General features: G+C 46.6%; 1 protein-coding gene across 2 annotated transcripts; it reads left to right on the forward strand.

Annotated features, from left to right (window-relative positions):
* The first annotated feature begins 192 nt into the window (after positions 1-192).
* On the forward strand, positions 193-20,395 carry LOC135806396 (uncharacterized). 2 transcript variants are annotated; one of them, XM_065320570.1, is made up of 16 exons: positions 193-363; positions 496-572; positions 6,782-6,854; positions 13,166-13,281; positions 13,714-13,739; positions 14,117-14,254; positions 14,717-14,826; positions 15,392-15,487; positions 16,285-16,368; positions 16,736-16,791; positions 17,159-17,229; positions 17,983-18,088; positions 18,306-18,408; positions 18,920-18,999; positions 19,413-19,487; positions 19,730-20,395. In XM_065320570.1, exons 1-16 carry the CDS (start codon positions 294-296, stop codon positions 19,811-19,813), a joined length of 1,365 nt encoding a protein of 454 aa, XP_065176642.1. In that variant the 5' UTR covers positions 193-293; the 3' UTR covers positions 19,814-20,395. The 2 variants fall into 2 exon arrangements, with proteins under 2 accessions (XP_065176642.1, XP_065176643.1); XM_065320571.1 differs by lacking the exons at positions 193-363; positions 496-572; positions 6,782-6,854; positions 13,166-13,281 and adding an exon at positions 13,386-13,395.
* The last annotated feature ends 487 nt before the right edge of the window (positions 20,396-20,882 follow it).

Consider the following 20,882-nt stretch of genomic DNA (forward strand, 5'->3'; position numbering starts at 1 on the left):
GCGCCGCGCCGGCGTCATGCATATGCAGTAACCATGGTGACTTGGTGACGCCTTGGAGGCCGAGGACCAGGCCGGCCATGCAGGATCGCGGACGAAGCATGCTAGCAATCTTTTCGAGTTTTGAGTTTGATTTTGACATGTCACATGTGGTAAATGACACTATACTACTACAGCATTTTGTGAATGTACAGTACGATCCGTGGATAAACTCGTTCGGTTGGGAGCTCTCTTTGCCCTTCTCCAGTGTCTCGTCACCTCCCTTGTAGCAAGGTTTACCGAAAAAAGAGAGAAGTATGTCGTCGTTTGCTCCCGCGGCTAAGCGTTCCCGGACTGATGTCGATTCCGGAGACGAATTCTTCCCAGGTGTGTTGTACTACCGGTATGGTATAAGGTGGCACGTGGCAAACAAATACCACTGTCATTGATCATGACGAAGCTCGTGTGAAGTACTTGTACAATTTTTTCTTGGCTGTCTTCTTGTGGCCGTTGCTGCAGGAATTGGCAGCATTCCCTACAAACCTGACGCTGGTCCCACGGAAACACTTGTTTTCAAGCACTATAATGCAGATGAGGTAAGCAACACGTGACACAATTGCACTCAATAAAAAGGCGAGACCAAGAAAATCGAGATTCCGTACATTTGTAGAAAAAGGAGAAGGACAAAGTGTTACGAGTTGGTCACACCAAACAAGCCGTTTTCAGCTTGCGCTGAAAGTGGCTTGTGCTGAATGAAGCGGTTGGTCACATCGATCCATGAGATCCGCTGAATTTTTTTGCGTGCTCTCGTAGGCGTAGAGCTTTTTTTCTTCGCATTCATTTTTGAATTTGATTTTTTTGAATTTTAAATTATTTGATTATCTGTTGAACATGTACGTGGCAATCAGCAGAGTTTTGGTTCTGTACTGGGAGCTTCCACATTGGAATCAGGGTGCTTGTTGAAAGATTGAGGGAGGTTTGAGCTTGTAGTGCAGCCCTGGATCCTGAAACTAGACTCCGTGCCGTTGTCTGCATCTTGCTCTGCACCGATATCATGGTGCACAATGACATGCTTCTATCGCACAATAGTCAATAGTCTCCCTTGTCTGACGCTGCTGAACCAAATCGCACCTCGTAGAAAGCGCACAAGGAAAGATGAAGACAATAGCAGACAGCAGGCAATGAGAGAAGTTGGACCAACAACGAAAGCCGGAATATTTCAGAACACGATGCATTGATGGCAAATGCGCTTTGGATTTGCAGGAGTTTGTTTTTCCCGCCGCTACTGTCCCAGAATGGCTGGAAGTGGCTGAATCCATTCAGCGCTCCATTCAGCACTTTGAAAACGGCTGACTGCTGAAAACGGCTGAAGCCGAAAATTCAGCCGTTTCTGTAGCAACGAAGACGTCAAAAAGCGCTTTTTTCCGCTGAATGGCTGAATCGCGCTTGGTGTGACCGCGGCCTAACTGTCCACCAACGTAACCAGATCTTATACAGTCAGCGAGTGCGACAAAATGGCACAGAACTCTCCTTTTTTCCATAATTTATATGAGCCGTCATGACCTAAACGGCGAAATGTACGTCGTGTGGAACTACTAGGTCTTGTTATTGTTCATAACTAGTCCATCATATTTACATCATAGTGGAGTTCAGTGGGATGTTGGCGTTTCGGTTTGTCACAATTCGTCTTCGCTTAAATAGCTTCCCCTTTCTATGTTTATTTCATAAACTTGAGCCTCCCAAGTTGGGTGGTCTGTTGCTTTGCATCGTCGAGTTGTAGTGAGACCGGTATGTCCAATAGGCTTACTAGTTTCGTCATCATCCAGTAACTTTCGGCATTCTTTGTTGCCGTGGGACGTAGCTCGTGCCCTTCTTCGTTGCGCTTTCCTTCCCCTCTTGGACCTTTCCTAACCTGAGCCTTCCAAGTTGGAAGGTTGTTGGTTTGCGCCTCAGAGAAGTGTTGGAGCTAGGTGTCAGGTCGTTTAGTGTCTCAGTACTCCTGGTCAGTTTTGTGCCATTTTGTTGCACTCGCTGACTGTATAAGATAAGATCTGGTTACGTTGGTGGACAGTTAAGGCCGATTCATACTTCATTTCGTGTACGGGAAACGCGTCGCGTCGCGAAAAAGGTGATCTGAGCTCAACTATTTTGCATACGGGAAAGCCATCGCGCGATGGTCGCGCGATGACTTTCCCGTACGTGAAATGAAGTATGAAGCGGCCTTTAGTCATAACTCGTAACATTTTGTCCTTCTCCTTTTTTCCATAATTAAATTGGCTCACCATCCGAGTTCAAGTCCGTACATTTGCGTATATTTTACAGTACAGTGGATATCGGTTATAAAGTCATCGGATATAGTGAAACTTATATTCATACAACATGAACATATCAAAAGCAAAACCAGAAAAAGCCAGTCGGATTATCATTATAACCAATATATCGGATATAGCGATAAATCGGCCATAAGGATACAGAATCACAATTCAAACACCTCTTTGTACAGAAAAAATACTTCGAAGTATTTGCTATAATGATAGCAACACACGAGTGAGAGACATTGATGTGTCAAGTTGGAGCCATACCAGTGTTTTTCTAGTGCCGCCACAACTCGTCAATTCTGGTCTGCTGCTTCATGGATGATGCCTTGGCGGACAGGAAGTTCACCACTCTGGAGAAGCTGGTGTGCATACTGGAGTCGGCAATGCTAGCGTACAGCGCAAGAGGAACTGTGCTCACAGCCTGCAATAACTCTGCAGAAGACGGAGGTGAAGGCAACTCCTCGGCCACTTCATCTTCGTCATCTCTGTCAGAGTCTGCAGTTTCATCCTGCAGTGCCTCGACAATTTCGCAGACATCGTCACTTGGAGCAATCCGGCATGGCTCAGTTGCATCCAGTCTCTCCAGCTCTGTGATGTCGGTCTGAAGAGTGTCATCTTCATCAACAGGTACAGTGGGACCCATCACAAATCCAGCCTTCCCCAGCAATTCTGGATGGTCGCCTTTCGAGACAGAGTCCCATGAAGACTTTGCATACTGCAGGCAGGGAGGAATGTTCACATTCTTCTTGAGCATTGCAGTGTCCAGCTTCGCCTTCGTAGGGTCATCTACAAACTAAACCACCTTGCGTAACATGAGACGGCGGTACGTGCACTTGAATGATTGGATGATTCCAGCGTCACACGGTTGTATCACGGACGTCGTTTGGTGGCAGGAATACAATGCGGACATAGCCCAGACGATCAGCCTCGCCATCAAACCTGTGCCCAGGGCAGTTGTCCACCAGCAGAACAATTGTTTTACCCTTCCTGCAGAATGTTCTGTTGATGTCCAGCAGCCACTCCGAAAATATCTGCTCGTTCATCCAGGCCTTCGGATTGGAGCACCACTGTCCTGCAATGACAGCAGCTAGAGTGCCTTTTACTGCAGCAGCAGCAGCACAGGGAAGCTTCGAATTGCCAATCGCCAGAAGAGGCAGCCTTTCTCCGGACATGGACACAGTGGTGGCAAAGGTGATCCGGTCTTTCTGCGTCTTGCTGCCTGCTAGCCGTTTATTGACGCAAGCCAACGTTCTCTGCGGCAGAGCTCTCCAGAAAAGACCAGTCTCATCCATATTCCAAACGCGCGTCGGATCACCATCGACGCTGGCAAACACCTCTGACAAGGTGTCCTCCATGAATGCTGCAGCGACAGCGACGTCAGCATGAGCAGCTTCGCCATGGGTCTTATGTGACTTTATTTTCCTCTTGGCTAGGAAGCGCTGCGAAAATGATCTCCACACTGTGCCCGTCAATGGTTGATCTTTCCATTGAACCAGCTTCTTCGCTACAAGTTCATCAGCTATCTGATGGCCCTTCACAATCAGCATGTCATACGTTATTTTCATGAGCTTCTTTGAAAGGCACGCTTCATGATAACTTTTCAGACCTTTCTCTAACAGGATGCAGTTGCTAGATCGATTTGTACAGACTCCTTTCAAACTGGACGATGCCACGTCCATGATCGCCAACTTGCTCTTCAGGATGGTAGAGACGGACGACTGCCCTAGTCCAAAGTGCCGTCCAATACCGCCTTGAGTCGCTCGAGGACTTTTCTCTGCATAGTTGAGAATTTAAACCTTCTTCTCAAAAGTCAAACAAACTCTACTTCGCTTCGCACTAGCCTCCTTCATGCAAATCACGAAATTCAGGAACAAGAAATGCGACTGAAACTCTCCTCGACAAGCACGACAACAACCTTCAAACGGCGAAAGTCAACAAGGAAAAAGGCTGGTCATGCCTCGCACTGCACAATGCTGTGCATGCAGCAAGCGTAGCTCGCATAGTCCCGTAGACATCGTGTACTAAGTAGACTATCTGGACTGTACATTGTACACTACTTGCATCAGTACGCTGCACTACAGTAGAGTCGCGCGCTGAAGAACGTGCAGCCTGAAATTCTAAGAACGCCACAGCCTAAAGCTAAGAACGGCTGTGTTGCGTTTCTGGCAGTTTGTGGAATACATATGATCCAGTACGGATTGTTTCTAAGAACGTGCTATAAGAACGCAGCCAGATTGCTGAAAGAATAAGAACATCCCAGGCTAACCCCTTGGAAACAACGTTCTTGGGCGCGCGACTCTACTGTAGCGCGATCGAGTACCCACACGTGTATACTGTGCATGTACGACGCGCATAGTTGAAAATCGCCTGGAGTCATATACCGGTTATAGTGATAAGGCCACACGTTTTTATTTCTATGTTTCTCGTCACCCGCGCGCATACGATTCAGGAGTCTGGAAGAAAAAAAGAAAAGAAAAACTGTGCTGCACTGACTGTGCATGTAGGGACCAGCACACTCATGCACATGTACATAATGTGGCCTGGCCTGCGCGATACATGATGCAAGGACGGCATTTTTTGTGCGCAATCTAGCTGCACATGCACAGATTGTGACAGAAGCTCCTACCACATACTAGTTGCTAACTATGGATGCTATTTTGCATGGTGTATTGGTGGATTTTAGTGTGAACAAAGGTCTAATAAACTTTTTTTTATTTTTCGGTCATTTATATTTTTTTCCACCTCTCGCATACGTTTTTAGATTTTCAGGTGACGAGAAACATAGAAATAAAACGTGTGGCCTAACATGTGAAAAATCAGAAGGGCACGTTATAACTTATATATAGGGCTATAACGATCGTGGATTTTCACCTATCGATTACTCTTGAGCTTAACGATCGATTTATCGATTATAATCGTTAGCAGATAGTGTCAGAATTTTGTGCACAAATTACTGTGTTTCCTAAACCTAGGCCATCAAAATACCACAAATTTGCATTAGTGACAGGGTAGCTCAGAAACATGGTAGTTATAAAGTCAATTTAACCTCAGAATGTGCACCATGCCCCTGGAAACTGCATACTCACAGTGGAAACTGATTCAAACTTCAAAAAAACGAGGGTTTTCCGTACTTTTTGGACTCAAAATCCCTAACGAGTAATCTATAACGTAACAATTACTTGATTGATAAGGAATCATCGATCGATTACCGAGTAATTGGTTTCAGCCCTACTGTGTGTGTATAACTAGAAGGGTGTATTCTCTGTTTTCTCTAGCTTCTCGGAGATATTTCTCCTGGAAGCCGAAGAAACTGGAATAATTTTGGAACTGTCTCGAAGAATTCGGAGATCTCTTGGACATGCGAAGCGCCAACGGGGCCGCAATCTTGAGTGACACGAATTTAGTGCATATAAACACATAGCCAAAATGATGCTCATGATCAACACGTGGCTGTTAGGGCCGGGTTCCACTGCCGCTCCGCTGCTCGTCATCTGTGGCTTGAAACGTCATCATTACCATAGTGACCGCGGCTCGAGCTGGAGCAGTGAGGCCGCGGCTCACCGCGAGCTTTCGCTACGGTTCTTGATCAAAAGCTGCGAGCCGCAGTCGCGGGTCGACCTGTTTCCCGTACTTTGCATTGTTTTGTACGCGGGAATTTTAAAATTCAAATTTAATTCGTTGCGCAGGCCAGAATGCAAGGAATTTTTTTGATTTCGCGCCCGCAGGCAGGTAAAACGTCATCAAAAACGTTGACCACGACCGCGGTACCGCAAATGGCGAGTGTCAGTGGAACCGCACTGCTCCGCTGCATGCAGCCAAGTGCAGCGGAGCCGCAGTGGAACCCGGCCCTAAGCAGTAGTTTGCATGCACTGACCTCAAAATGCGGGGATCTCCAAGTTTCAACCACCTTTGAAGCTTGGAGAGCTTTCAAGAATCTCCTAAAATTTAGAGACCCGAGGAATAATATAATTATAGTCAGAGACAAGATGGCAATTGATAGAAACATAACCAATCCACAACCAACAAACACCGATTCCTTTCGACAGAAACATTCATCTCCAGAATTCATTGCTGCCTACTCCTGGTAGACGATATGGAAGAATGAAGAAGCGACTCATGGTTGCAGAAAATATAGCTACTACAGGCTTGGAAAGCAGCAGCAGCAAGGCTGGAGCCAGCAAAAATGGTGCAAAGAACAGAATCTATACTAGTGTGCTGGGTGTGTTTCCATAGTCTTTCTCAAACCATGATTGGAATGTTTGAGGGTGTACTTTGGCACACAATGCTGCTTCTCAGATACTCTGCTGGCATCGTTGGCACTTCTCACTTTCATTCCCAAGGTAGCATGCAGGAGTGAGGACTCTGAGGAGATGTGATTTTAATGTGAAAATGGGTTCAATGCCCTTGCATCGGGAAAGATGCACTCAAATCAGCCACACCCGCACCCTGCTAGTAGCAATATGGTTATCTTTTGCGTTGTCTTCTAGGTTATCAATGGACGCACAATGAGGGAGTGGTTGCGCTTCTCTGTGTGTTACTGGCACACTTTCAGAGGCACTGGTAAGTTGAACATCTACAATGGATTATTCCAACTTGTGTATTCCTTTTTTGTTCTAGCCACTTATCATCTAAAATGTGTAGTGTGACTCATCTAACATGTTCCCTAGTAAGGAGTTCACTTATTTGCCCATAGTACATACATCTTGCATCTTCTGTACAAGGATGACTTACTTCAGGTTCGTCAACAACATTTTAAAATGTTCACAAGTATACTTTCAAGCCTTCTTGTGCTGTATAAGAAGTTACCTCGAATACTAAGTTAGTTCCGTTTCCTGTTTAACGCGAGGTATTTTTTGTTGCCATAGGTCCCATGTATTAGTTCCAACGGCTCCAGCACATGCGCTCTCTGGCTGACCCTCATTTACACCAGCAACATGACTCCAAGTTGTTGTAGAAACTGGCAAATATATTTTCCTCCATACAGCTGTTTCGATCATTTAAGAATTCTGAATGGCTAGAATTTTTTTAGCAGCACTATTATGTACAGAGAATAACTGAAAACAAAGAAGCACGATCCTGCGCTTTGAGGTAACAGAAGTTCTAGCACACAGAGAATAGTAAAGAGCATCGGCGGCGACTGGTAATGGCTAGAACCCTGTCAGGCGGACATCCAGCAAGCATGCAGCGACCGGAGTGCATGCCCCTCATGCTTCTCAAATGTCTGCAAGCATGCCTGTAGCAATTGTGTGTTTTCAACACTGTAGTGTAAATTCCACGGAGATGCCTAACAACAGCAGTGTGACGCTCGGCTATGTGACAATAGCGCAGTATGGCGGTGAATGAGTACACGGAGTGAACGCCTCAGGAGCCTCTCACATGGCTACTCAGATGTGCTGGAGCCTAAAGTCTGAACTGTCACCCCAATGCTCAGCATGCTATTTCAGAGCGCTAGGATCTGCTGCGCGTAGATTATCACATGCATCTATGTCTGCAGTACACTTACGCGTAGCAGTGTCATCTTGCACCTATTCTCCGTGTGTTAGCACTTCTGTTGCCTCAAAGCGCGGGATCGCACTTCTCCTTTTCACAGGTCTTGTCTGTATACGATAGTGCTGTTAAAAAATTCTAATCATTCAGTATTCTTAACCTTCACTTAGGGGATCTTCATGTTTTAATTAAAATAATCGAAACAGCTGTATGAAAGACAATTTATTTGCCAGTTTCTACAACAACTTGGTGTCATGTTGTTGGTGTGAATGAGGGTCAGCCAGAGAGCGCATGCTGCTTATAGGCGATTCACACGATGGGCTAATCCATGTTTACAAGGAAATCACTATGGAGACCAAAATTTGTCCGCGGGAATCAAAAGTGTCCAGGAGCATTTTGCTCATGGATGCACCCATCTGCGGGCGCTTTCACAGGTATGAGCCAGAGAGGTCATCCTATCGTATGAGCGTACGGTGCAGGATCCACTGCACCACAATGTGCATGACTTTGGGCGCAACATTCATGCTGAATTCCATCATCCAGGTCATGGCATATCGCTCTCCCTTCCAGACAACAGCTTGATAATTCAGCAGCTCGGGTGCAACATAGATTTGAAGATAAGCCTTCTTGATATCTAGGACACTGAACTCTCCGGCATCACCAATGACTCTTACTTCCTATACGGCTGCTATAACACTCATGCCACTACAAACTGTGAACTCATAGCGTCTTGCTCTAAATGGCGAGCTGCCCACAAACTTGGATCCACACAAGAACACAAGGTCAACTCTTGGTGATGAGTATCCTCGCACACAGGGACATCAAATCCAGGCTGCGACAGAAGAAACTTGTTTAAACTCTCGGTAATCCAAGCATGGCCTGGCAGGTGTTGAAGACTTCTGCTCCTGTACTTGCGCTAACCATGGCAGAACACAGGCTGGCTCACTGTGAATCGAGCGGTCATACAGTATCGTCCAACCTCTGTCAATCCATGCGTCAACCTCTGTCCGAAACAGCTGCTCCTGTTCTTCTGTTAGACTACGGCGGGAATATTCACCGACCCCGCATCCCACTGGCCGTGTCGGATGTGTTCTGGCCTTCCATGTCCAGCCCATGGTCCACCTTTGGCTAGTGCTGTCCCACCAGACAGCGCAGTCGTCTGCCTTGGCCATTACGCTCCACTCGCACATGAGGGTATGAGTGACTACCGGTGTTGGCCGAGACGGCACACCCGCCTGGGCTCTTGGTGGCCAGGGTCCCGGACACCACTTTCTACAAGCATCCATCCTCAGCATATTGTATATGCAGGCCTCCACTACTCGTGATGACGTTGTTACCTATGAGGACGTTAGAGTCCACCACACTCAAACTCCTCACCACATATGCGCTCATTTCAATCGGGTGCAGCACGACAGGACCATCCTACCGATATGTCCCACCTCTCCGCACTTGAAGCGGCTCAGTGATCTCTTGCTCTCACCAGCACCACTATCCACAACTGCAGCTACTGACACAGGTGCTCTCTGGCGGTCACCCTATGAGCTCTTTAATGCACGGACTGTTGCACAACAGCCACTTATAGTCAGCTCCTTTCCAGCCATACTGAGACGAAGGTGTTGACTAAAATCCACTGACAGGCTGTTCAGAAACTGCTGGATTATTACAGTCCTTGTCATCAACAACCTCGTGTTCTGATTGTACGGACAACCGCTTCAAGTCCGCAACAAATGCATCGACTGACTCGTCACTTTTCACCCGGTGCGCCACAAATGCCTGGTACGCTTTTGTTTCCGTCATGTTGAAGGACGTCTTCATCAGTGTGGTCACTTCGTCCTGCTTCTTCTTATCAGCAGCCGCCAACCCTTAGTAAACAAGGAAGGCATCACCGTCTAGAAACAAAAGAAAGTTTTTCGTTCCCTTTGTTTCGTCGTCCCATCCTTGGATCTCTGCCATGACCAGGTACCTGGTCCAGAACTGGTCCCAGCTCTCCATGGCCTTCCCACGAAATTGCCTAAAAAAATTGTCCACTTTCATGCTTGCCACCCTGTGCTCTACATTAAAGGGGAAGTTAAGGCAAAAATCAAAATTTCACCAGTTGTAGTCTTCGGGGTGCTGAGTCGAATGGTCTTGGTCCGAGAAAGCTGAGACGCTCCCTTCCTACTTGAATCCCAATCGAACTCGCGCACTTCCACCGAAACCGGGTGACTGCGCCCTACGAGATGGGGATTTGTATGCAAAATGTCACTAAAAGCGCCATTTCGTTCTTGTAAAAGCACGGATGACCGCGATTGGCCCATATGTTGTAGTCTTTTGGACGCTGAGTCGACTGGTTTTGGTCCGAAAAGGCTGCGATGCAGCGTTCGCCCCTAATTCCCATTCGAACATGGTTGAAGAAGTGGTCACGTGCTCCTGGGTGCCAAAATCACCTGGTCACCACGCCAGCAGGCGACAACTTTCACACCAAGGTTCAACTCGAGTGACAGGACTGCACCCAAAAAAGGTCAAAACAGGCTGTAAGTTGTACCCTGCAGGCACGGTGACCAGCTGACTGGTGTACGCAGGAGCACGTGACCGCTTGTTCAACCATGTTCGATTGGGAATTAGGGGCGAACGCTGCATCGCAGCCTTTTCGGACCAAAACCAGTCGACTCAGCGTCCAAAAGACTACAACATATGGGCCAATCGCGGTCATCCGTGCTTATATAAGAACGAAATGGCGCTTTTAGTGACATTTTGCATACAAATCCCCATCTAGTAGGGCGCAGTCACCCAGTTTCGGTGGAAGTGCGCGAGTTCGATTGGGATTCAAGTAGGAAGGGAGCGTCTCAGCTTTCTCGGACCAAGACCATTCGACTCAGCACCCCGAAGACTACAACTGGTGAAATTTTAATTTTTGCATTAACTTCCCCTTTAAGTCTTACTGGCAAATAATTCCTCTACTACTAGTACCACAACAGGGTGCGTACAGAAAAGCCATCACAAAATTCAAGACCCATTTCCAGACCCATCCAAGTGTAACATCTTTGCAAAGAGGCCGGACTGACCGCCAAGGCCCTCGCAGCTACGGAATGATAGGTGTTTGTCAGATACATTCAGCGCCCACAGAACTTCTGCCTCCAACTCCCGAGTACTTGACACAAACGAGGACAAACTATCCGCTGCCGCCGATGAAGAATGTGGCGCTGCAGATTGGGACCTGGCTGAGAACACACTAGCCACTGAGGGACTAACAGACGCACTCCTTACCGCTTCCTTATGCTTGGCTCCCTTGGCATGGCTGACAAGCGCTTTCTCCCCCATTGTCATGATGACAAACGTCGTGTTGCAAAGCTTGCAGCGGGGCGGAGTGCTTGTCCTTCTGGTTCCTCTCTACCCAGAGAGAGAGAGAGAGAGAGAGAGAGTAATCTGGGTGGGTCAAGCATTTGTCCGAAAAAACACAGCTTCCCATACTTTTTCTTTGGTACAGGAAACGTCAACTTGACAAGGACAAGACAAATCCAAGCTACTTCGCCAACGTCATGGCAGGTTGTGTTTTTCTTGTGTCAAAACATCAAGCAAAACGACAGTAGATTCTACAACAGTACAAGCGCGAACCCTATGATCCGTGTGCAGTAGCCGCTTGGGCAAACACTACAGTTGTAGCAGGCATGCGGCAGTGATCATGTGCTGCGCGCACCCGTCCATTACCGATCGTGTTGCAGAGTAGATCTACACTCTGACTTGTACTTGTAGTGTGACTGCCTGTACTGTACTGTGTGGACCACAGTGACAACCGCGCCGCGTGGGTGCAAGCCACTGACGCGGCTCGGAGCTAGCAGATCTACGACGTACCAGTACCAGACCAGTACATTACTGTTGCATGCATGATTTCAAAATCCCAGACTTTTTCCAGACAAAGTGTCACTCAGGTCAAAATCAAGACTTTTTCCAGACTTTCAAGACTCTGTACGAACCCTGCACAAACAAATTCCGAGCGAGTGTAGCTCCCGGGTTTCGGCACCACACTGTTGACTAAATTTCCCCCTTTCCCGAACCACGCTGTCAGCACACATTGCCCAAAGCAGCCAGATGTCTAAGGATAAAATAAGTCTGAATAGGGAAAGCAGTAAACACTCGAAATGTTAGCAATAGTGATGGACAAAGAAGAAGAGAGGGAAGACTTCATCACCGGCCAAACCGTCTTGCCAAATTCTGAAACACACCTACCGGTACCCTAGATATGGAAAAGGGAAGAGGATATTGTCTAGGCCTTGGAAGCAGTAACCTGTCAGAGCATTCTGCGTAACCGGCTTGCAAAGGTGTGCCCACTAATGTATGGTAATCCCTAGAGTACCGTATTTCCGGGGTGTTAGCCGCACTTTGAAACGCCAAAAAAATCAAAATCGCCCCTGCGGCTTTTTTTAGCCTCCGAATGCTGGCCATGAATCAACCAGTGATACAGCGTGCCATGCATAACATGCATGTTTAGTGTCATTCTGTAAAGAGAAAAGGACCTATAAGATAAGAGTTATGACTAGGGGTGAAAGTTGGCACTGAGATCCCGAGTTCGAGTACTCTGATTTTCTCCGATCGAATATTCGAGTATTCGAGTATTCTTCATCTCCTAAAAATTGCACACCAAGGGCCTTAAAATCACATGATACAACCCTGATTGAACCGAGTGGCAGTCATTTTTCTCGGGTATAGTGGTTGGTGGGTCATTTGGGCTCTCTCTACTCGTGAACAAATGTTCACCACACAGTCTGCACGTCAATATCTGCCGACTGCTGCTCTGAAACTGCAGATTTCTGTGGTAAATGCATGTACCATGTATGAACGAGTACTCTGATTTATTCCGAGTACGATTATTTTTGAAAAAAACCGAGCGAGTACTCGAGTATTCGGTATAATTTTTTCACCCCTAGTTATGACTAACCTTCACGAAGGTAACGAGATAATATACAGTCAGATAGTGCAACAACAAGGCACAAAACTGACAGGACATGGTTTGTTGCCCAGGGACATAGCTCGTGCACATCTTCGTGGCGCATCCCTTCCCTTTTTTGGAACGTTCCGCACCTGAGCCTTCCAAGTTGGAAGGTTGTTGGTGTGCGCTTCGTAGATGTTTTGGAGCTAGGTGTCAGGTCGTCGAATGTCTCAATATCCCAGTCAGTGTTGTACCTTGTTGTCACACTATCTGACTGTACATTATCTCGTTGCCTTGGTGCACGGTTAGTCATAACTCGTAACTTATTGGTCCTTTTCTCTTTACATAATTATTACTATAGGCTCACCATCCGAGTGTTTTTTGATGTCATTCGACTACTTTTTATGTACTTTTTCTGCACAGAAATCCATCATTGCCAAACCCCTGCTTTTTCCTTCTTTCATCTGGTACTTTCTAGGCGCTGATCCTTTCGGATTCCCAACTCTGAACCGGCCCTGGGAAGACGGAAGTGACTCAATGGCAAATGCCAAGCGTCGCCTCCGAGTGGCCTTCGAGTTCTTCCACAAGCTTGGTGTAAGTGAGAAATAGGGGCTTGCTTCCACAAGCTTGGTGTAAGTGAGAAATAGGGGCTTGCTTCCACAAGCTTGGTGTAAGTGAGAAATAGGGGGTTGCGTCCACAAGCTTGGTGTAAGGGAGAAATAGGGGGTTGCTTCTATTTTTCCGTTTTGGCGGGTATGTAAAGTAGTAATACCGCTTTCTGATTTGTTATTTCTGTCCTAAATCTGCACACACCGTATGCCTTACCTCCCACCCTTCCAGTTGAGCCTTCAACTATACTTCCTTCTTTCTCTTTTTCCTATTGTAGCTCTGTACAAACTTTGTTTCTGTGTGGTACCAGTGTCTATTTCAACCAAGTTGACGTGAACTTTCAACTACTCTTTGTGTTCTGTTATTGTGAAAATTTTACCCTCTGGTGGACGGCTGTCGGTTGCTGTGCACCCACAGGTACCATACTGGACTTTCCATGACCGGTAAGTCATTCAAGAAGGCTAGAATTGTAACTCAGTGGCTGGAATATTTTGGTTTTCCCAGTTACATCAACAGGATTTTACATAACAGAGAAATTTGTTTGCAATGCTTGCCTGTTTCCTCGGGTACATCCATGGTGTTTTCCTTTGCTATTTTGAGAGCGCGTGGTTGTACAACTAGTCTTGTCTTTCAATGTTATAAGCTCACTTTGTATGATTCGATACACTAAATAATTTTTTCTTTACCGCCTAAGAGTCTCCCTTTGAAACTAACCTTTGAGCTATCCCCGCTTCAAGTTCCCTGTCGTTCCTATAATGAATGGCTTTGACAAGAGCAGCATTGTAGTAGTCCTCCTGTGTGGTTGTCTGTTGATTAATAGCGACATTTCCCCGGAGGGAGCCACGCTGGAGGAGACCAACCGCAATCTGGATGAGATCACTGACTTGGCTCTGGAGCTGCAGAATGAGACTGGCGTCAAGCTGCTGTGGGGAACGTGCAATCTCTTTGCCCATCCACGGTCAGTAGCCCAACTCTATTATATACTCATATTGAACTTTGAAGGACATGTACTAGCTGTACAACGCCATTATGACGATTTGCTTGTTCCTTACACCCTTTGTGCAAGTCAGTGCACAATCTCCTTTGGTTTGCTGATGGCCATGGTGGGTATAAGATACAAGACTGATTTTCTTATTCTCATCAGGTGATCAGGACTTTTGAAAATCACTGGATCTTTGTTGTTAGTTGCTAGGGTATTGGTTTGTGAACAACCATGACACAGCTCCATGTTGAAAGCACACATAGTGGTGTTCGACTTACTGCACTTGCATAGTATGCGTGTGACACTGAGTGTATCAAGGATATGCATGGTTTTATGATGTGCAGTGTGTAGTGGTGTTCAACTTACTGCACTTGCATAGTATGCGTGTACTTGCGTATGCCAATGGTATGCATGATGTTATGATGTGTTACCATGCAGCTACATGAACGGTGCCAGCACCAATCCCGATGCCCACGTCCTGGCGTATGCCGCGGCGCAGGTCAAGAAGGGCTTGGAGGTCACGAAGAAGCTCGGCGGAGTGAACTTTGGTTAGCCGTCCTTGTCTTCTGTAGTCGCCTTTCACTGCATGTTGACATCCCTTTGTGATCTGAGCTGTGTTGCCGATCGCCTTATGTCATTACGATAGCCTTTGATGTTCACTCCCTACCTAATGGTGTTGTGCCAAGAGAAGTACTTCAAAGAAGTAGTTAAATATAGTATTGTGTACTCGAAAATACACCGCCATCCTACGTTCCACCAATGGGTGTCAGTTGCACCGATCAATGTCCTGATGATTCCCGATGGGTGAAGTATTGGCGACCTGTTCATTCAGTGCAGCAGAGAGCCTGTGGTGGAATGTGGCATGGATGTATTATCAAGTGTAAAGAATACACAGCAATGGAGTCCGGGCCTGGATGATTTCTTTTTAGTCTTTAGTCACATGTACAACACATGATCACAAGTAGACTGCTGTTGGAATCACCATGCCAACCAACATGGCTGACACACATGCACCAGCACAACTGCACACGCACGTGTACACCGTAGACAGTGAGGCAGCGAATGATTTGTCTGATATGTCGTATTTGTTTCTGCTGTGTACCCTTTACCTAGTGTTCTGGGGAGGTCGTGAAGGCTATCACACTCTGCTAAACACAGACATCGGCAGGGAGTTGGATCACATGGCCAACTTCTTCAAGATGGTTATTGGTCAGTTCAAGATACGTTTGTTTTTATTTATTTTTTATACTGAAGCAGTGGCGTTTCCAAGATTTGGCTGAGGGGGGGGGGGGGGGGGGGAGGGATGGCATCATGCTACTGTCCTAGGTCGGCCATTTTGAAAAATGATGTCAAGACGCCATGAATCTCACACACCACGAAAAACAAAAATTTAATGTCTTTAAATCATTTAATGTACATGTATTTCCATAGCTTGCATCACAAATAGTAAAATGGTCATGTTGCACTGTATTGCCGCTTGCCACAGCAAACCAGATCAAGGCATGGAAATTGCCTCCTGGATCACCATCTCCAGTCAGATCATCGCAGTGTCCGCGAAGGACCAGGCATTGTCTTCCAGCCGATTCCAGGCAGCACAGAATAGACAAGAGAACTTGTCTGTTCTTGCGAACACGTTCTTGTGGCCGTTCCGTAATTGTGGCGTCAATGCGTTGCTGCGGGTTGTCTGCTAGGGAGATGAACTGCAACAGCTTGGCCATGGAATCAACATGCAACTACATGCACTTGCACAGTGAAAACGGAAACTGTTGACGTAGAAGCATGGTTTTGAACCCCGTCTTATATGGACGTAAGCATCACCTTTTATACGCTACATTACGGTATGTGGTGGACTCTGATTCCTTGTAGGTTGAACATAGAGTGTACTCATGCACTGATGTATCCTATCACAGTGCATGAACGGAGAGTGCACTCATGCCCTGAAGTACGTTATATGTACCACAGTGTATGAACATGCTGTGTACTGCCTACAATCTTATGATATGCAGAGTACAAGAACAAGATTGGATTCACTGGCCAGCTGTTGATCGAGCCCAAGCCAAAGGAGCCGTCCAAGCACCAGTATGACTATGGTACGTAGTACGTACACATACTTCAAGGTTGTGCTTGCTGGGCCGGACTGCACTAAGCTGAGCTGAGCTGAGCTGGTGAAAGTGCAATGTACTTGTAGCACTATGTTCAGGATTGTGCAGCTCTGGCGTTGCTGTTCTGCGTCAGGTGAAAGTATAGCCCGTGTGAAGTCGAGTGCTTCTTTCTTTTGTCATCCTGCTACTCTCCCTTCTATAGACCCATTGTATTTAGGCAGCTGCGGCTGCACTCTTGAGAGAGGATGACGTAGTGGGGAACAAGAGGCGAGTTTTTGTGCCCGTGTGATGCACTACCTGAGACTATCCCGTACTGCTGTGTAATGTTGTATGTGTTTCTACTATGCCTTGTCAGATGCACAGACTGTGATGAGCTTCTTGTTCAAGTATGGGCTGCAGAATGATTTCAAGGTACAGTCTGATCTTCCTTAAATTTAATTAACCACACGCATTCGCTTTCCATGAAAACATATCTAGATATGTGAGGGCACCGGATAGCTGAACACACACACACACATACACACACACACACACACACACACACACACACACACGTGCGCGCCCGCGCGTTATACGAAATATGTACAACTGTAGATGACAATGATGACATGCTGTGTAGCAGTTAGAGCAGTATAATATACAATGCCAGTGTTTGCCAGTGTTTTGCTGAGGTTCTGTTGTTCGTCACACAATATAGTGTTGTAACGGCAGTATCTCAGCTAATTCACATGATTTTGCTAATTGCTAGCCTTGGTGCTTTGTTGTGTTGTTGCTATAGCTCAACATTGAACCGAATCACACCACTCTTGCCGGCCATTGCCATGAGCACGACATTGTAGTTGCCTCTGCGTAAGTAAACACCACCACCGCTGCCCTACTGCATACACAGAGACGTTATGTGGTGCCGTGTGTGGAGTATTGTACCAATCCCTAAATCAGAAATGTCCGAGATCACAGCCGCGTCTTGAGTGCAGGTCAAAGCGCTCAGTGGACGTGATAGAGCTGGATTACATACATGTAGGTCCAGTGAAGAACATAATGGTGTCTCTGTCTCTACTCGAGTTTATTTCATGCTGAAGCTGCCAACAGGAGACAATCCGGTCCAAAATTATAATAGACAGGTGTCATGACCCGAGCAAGAAGGGTGGTATAAGTTTGTGTTGCAGCCAACACTTTAGGACCGTCGCCAAGAGTTTCGTTTCCAAGGATACACCTTGTAGATAAATCAGAAGAAGAAGCTAAGACGAGAGAGAGAGAGAGAGAGAGAGAGAGAGAGAGAGAGAGAGAGAGAGAGAGAGAGAGAGAGAGAGAGAGAGAGAGAGAGAGAGAGAGAGAGAGAGAGGCAAGTGCCGGGAGCAAGGACTTACATCAATGAAACAAGGGTTTGTGTTTGGGAAAGTAGGAAATCAGAAGGATGCAATGTACACATTAAGGGATCAAGACCTTCTGCCTTATGTTTGGAGACCAGTTGATATAGTCAGCATTTTGTTTTGGAAGCATGAACAAACCCGTTCAGAACCATGTATTATATTCTTCCGTTCTTGTTCTTGTCCTTGTCGTCTTTGTTGGTGTTGTTGTGGTTGTGGTTGTTGTTTTTCTTAGAAACAAGCTTCTTGGATCAGTTGATAGCAACACTGGGTCACCTGACCTGGGATGGGATACAGATCAATTCCCAATGGATGTCAAGAACACTACTGCTATCATGAAGGTGAGACGAACATGAATGCCCTGCCATCGCCACTATTTACTGTGGAATAACTGGTGGGGGGGGGGGGGGGGGGGGGGGCGTGCGTGTGGGTCCAGTTTAAGCTCATACCAGGACCTGGTAACAGGGCTACCGATACCGGTTGACAGATTTGGGTATTATTGCCTTTCTAACCTGGTGTCCAACACACGCATTATGTGCTCTCTTTTTTCCTGCCCAGGTTGTCATTGACCAAGGTGGTCTTACTCCTGGTGGCCTGAACTTTGACTGTAAAGTACGCCGTGAATCCATTGACCTCACTGATATGTTCGTCTCACACATTGGTAAGTTTGCGTGTCTGCTTATAACTGTACGTTGCTGCCATGTGAAAATCAAAGTGCCCATGGAGCTGGCATGGCCAACATTAAAAATCGATGCTGAATAAAGGCCGAGTCCTGAATACGTCTGTGACTTTTCAACTGTTGTCTGCAAGATCCGGCAACTGGATGCAAGCAATTTTACTGCTGATGTTTTCTTGGTCTGACTTTGCAAAATATGACAGTTTATACTACGCCTTGGAAAGTGGAGTGATACCTTGCACTCGTGTTCATGGCTCCTCCCCCCCCCCCCCCCCCCCCCCATATCCTTGGGGTTCATGATAGTGGTAAACATGGCATAGCACAGAACTCAGCAATCAGGATACTCTCCAATAGATGTAGAGCGGAGACTGTAATGACAAGTCAGCGCACAAGCATTCTGGCTCAGGCTCTATGCTGGTGACCAATAATCTGAGTTTGTTCATGACAGTTGTGGAAGTTAGAAAGTCTTTTTATTGTGCTTCATAATGATACACAGGTGCCATGGATGCCTTTGCTCGGGGCTTGAGGAATGCAACCCGAATGATCGACGAGGGCCATCTTTCCACATTGGTCAAGGTAAGTTCCGTCTAGATTTTCTCCTTTACCAGCCACACCACACCTGCAGTTCTGTTCCAGCTGTGTTGTATAGCGTATGTGCAGTATACAATGCTCAGTCACCTCAGTGTTCGTTGATGTGACATTTTCCATGTGTAGGCATGTGCCTAATGTCTTCGCTGGGTTTATAGCAACATTGAAAGCAGGTCCATTTCGTTCCGATAGCCCACTCATGATGGTCAATGGTCGAAGCGTTGACTTACACTGGCAGTGTGTCTGTTGCGCTGTCGCTTGGGCAAGGAATCAGGGCAGAGGGCAAGCCCTAGGTCATGATTGGAAATCAACTTACCAATGGAGATGGCAAGGTTGGATGAAATAGTTTGGAATGCTTAACCAATGAAGGCATGATGAATTTACTGCTGTGTACCATGTAGGAACGCTACAGCAGTTTTGACTCTGGCCTTGGGGCACGCATTGAGGCCGGTACAGCCAGCCTGGAAGAATGTGAGGTAAGATTACGCTGTTTCGTAAGAGCAGTGCTACTCAGTACTCCAAAGCATCATTTTATCATGCATGTCTTGTATATTGACCTGCCGGACTCACTACATTATCACAAACTTCACTATGACATAACCATGTTCCTAACGCCAGGGATTAGTATTACGCTACATGGAAACCTGACCTCTAGCTGGCTGGCACTGATATCATGTGTTCTGTTCTCTGCACGTCATACACTGCACCGTCTTTGCAGGACTTCATCCACTCCAAGGGTGAACCTACCCTTCTGTCAGGCCGTCAAGAGCACTGTGAAGCTGTTGTCAATTACTACGTATGAGTGAGCAGCAGTTGTGCTTTGCCGTTAGTAAATCCCTATTTGTCTACATTTGGCACTTTTACAGAAAGCTGCGGAGCGTAGTCTTTCCTTCGTTTTACCTTTTCTAGTCTGCAGGACAGACAATATCATCAGTCGGGACTGTGCAATCACAGTGCCCGTCATTTTATCACACTTTCTTTCAATTTTATGCAGCTGTCATTGGTGCTGCCAGTGCAGTCATTACCGCACTGATATTTTCTCAAGGCTCCTCACTTTGACTTTGTCCCATTTTGTTTGTGAACAGGTTACTGCGATCTGAGCTGGCATCTTTCAAAGGCTGGTTTCTTTGTATTGCTTGCTCATGTCCTCTCTCCTCACTGTCTTCTCTCTCTCTCTCTCTCTCTCTCTCTCTCTCTCTCTCTCTCTCTCTCTCTCTCTCTCTCTCTCTCTCTCTCTCTCTTTGTTTAGCCCTAGCACTAGGTGCATCTTTAGTAGACTATTAGCTGTTCTGCTTTTTTCTCTGTTTTCTTTGTTTGTTCGAGTTTTATCAGCACACTCAAATGAGTTGAAATGACACTGAAGCCCGCTAGGCAACACAGTTTATTGGAGGAGACATTCGACAGGGTTTGTGAGGTCAGTCCAGGACTGTGGCGGGGCCGGGCTATTCTTCAGTAGACATGTAGACATGTACCAGGTAGGCCGACGGGTGTGTTCTATTTGATCAGGAGACCTACGCAGAGTACCTGTACCTGTAACTCAGCCTGCAACCCTGGACTGGTGCAGCTGCACGCTCAGGACAGCTGCAGACACACAGCTGTGTAGGATGCATGGAAGCTCACTGTACACTGTGCACAGTACACTATGGTAGCATGCTACTGTACAATGTCATGTTATTTATAAGTATGTGTACATTACAATACGAATATGGTCATAATTATGGAAGTGGCCGGAGAGGATCCAAGTGGAAAGATGCTGACTCAAAGTTTCATGCCAAAGCAATCATCAGACAACCAGGCAATCAGACAGGAGTTGTCTGGCGATTGCTTTGGCATGAAACTTTGTGTCACAGCATTTTCCACTTGGATCCTCT

Source organism: Sycon ciliatum, chromosome 1 (assembly GCF_964019385.1).
Source record: "Sycon ciliatum chromosome 1, ocSycCili1.1, whole genome shotgun sequence".
NCBI lineage: Eukaryota > Metazoa > Porifera > Calcarea > Leucosolenida > Sycettidae > Sycon > Sycon ciliatum.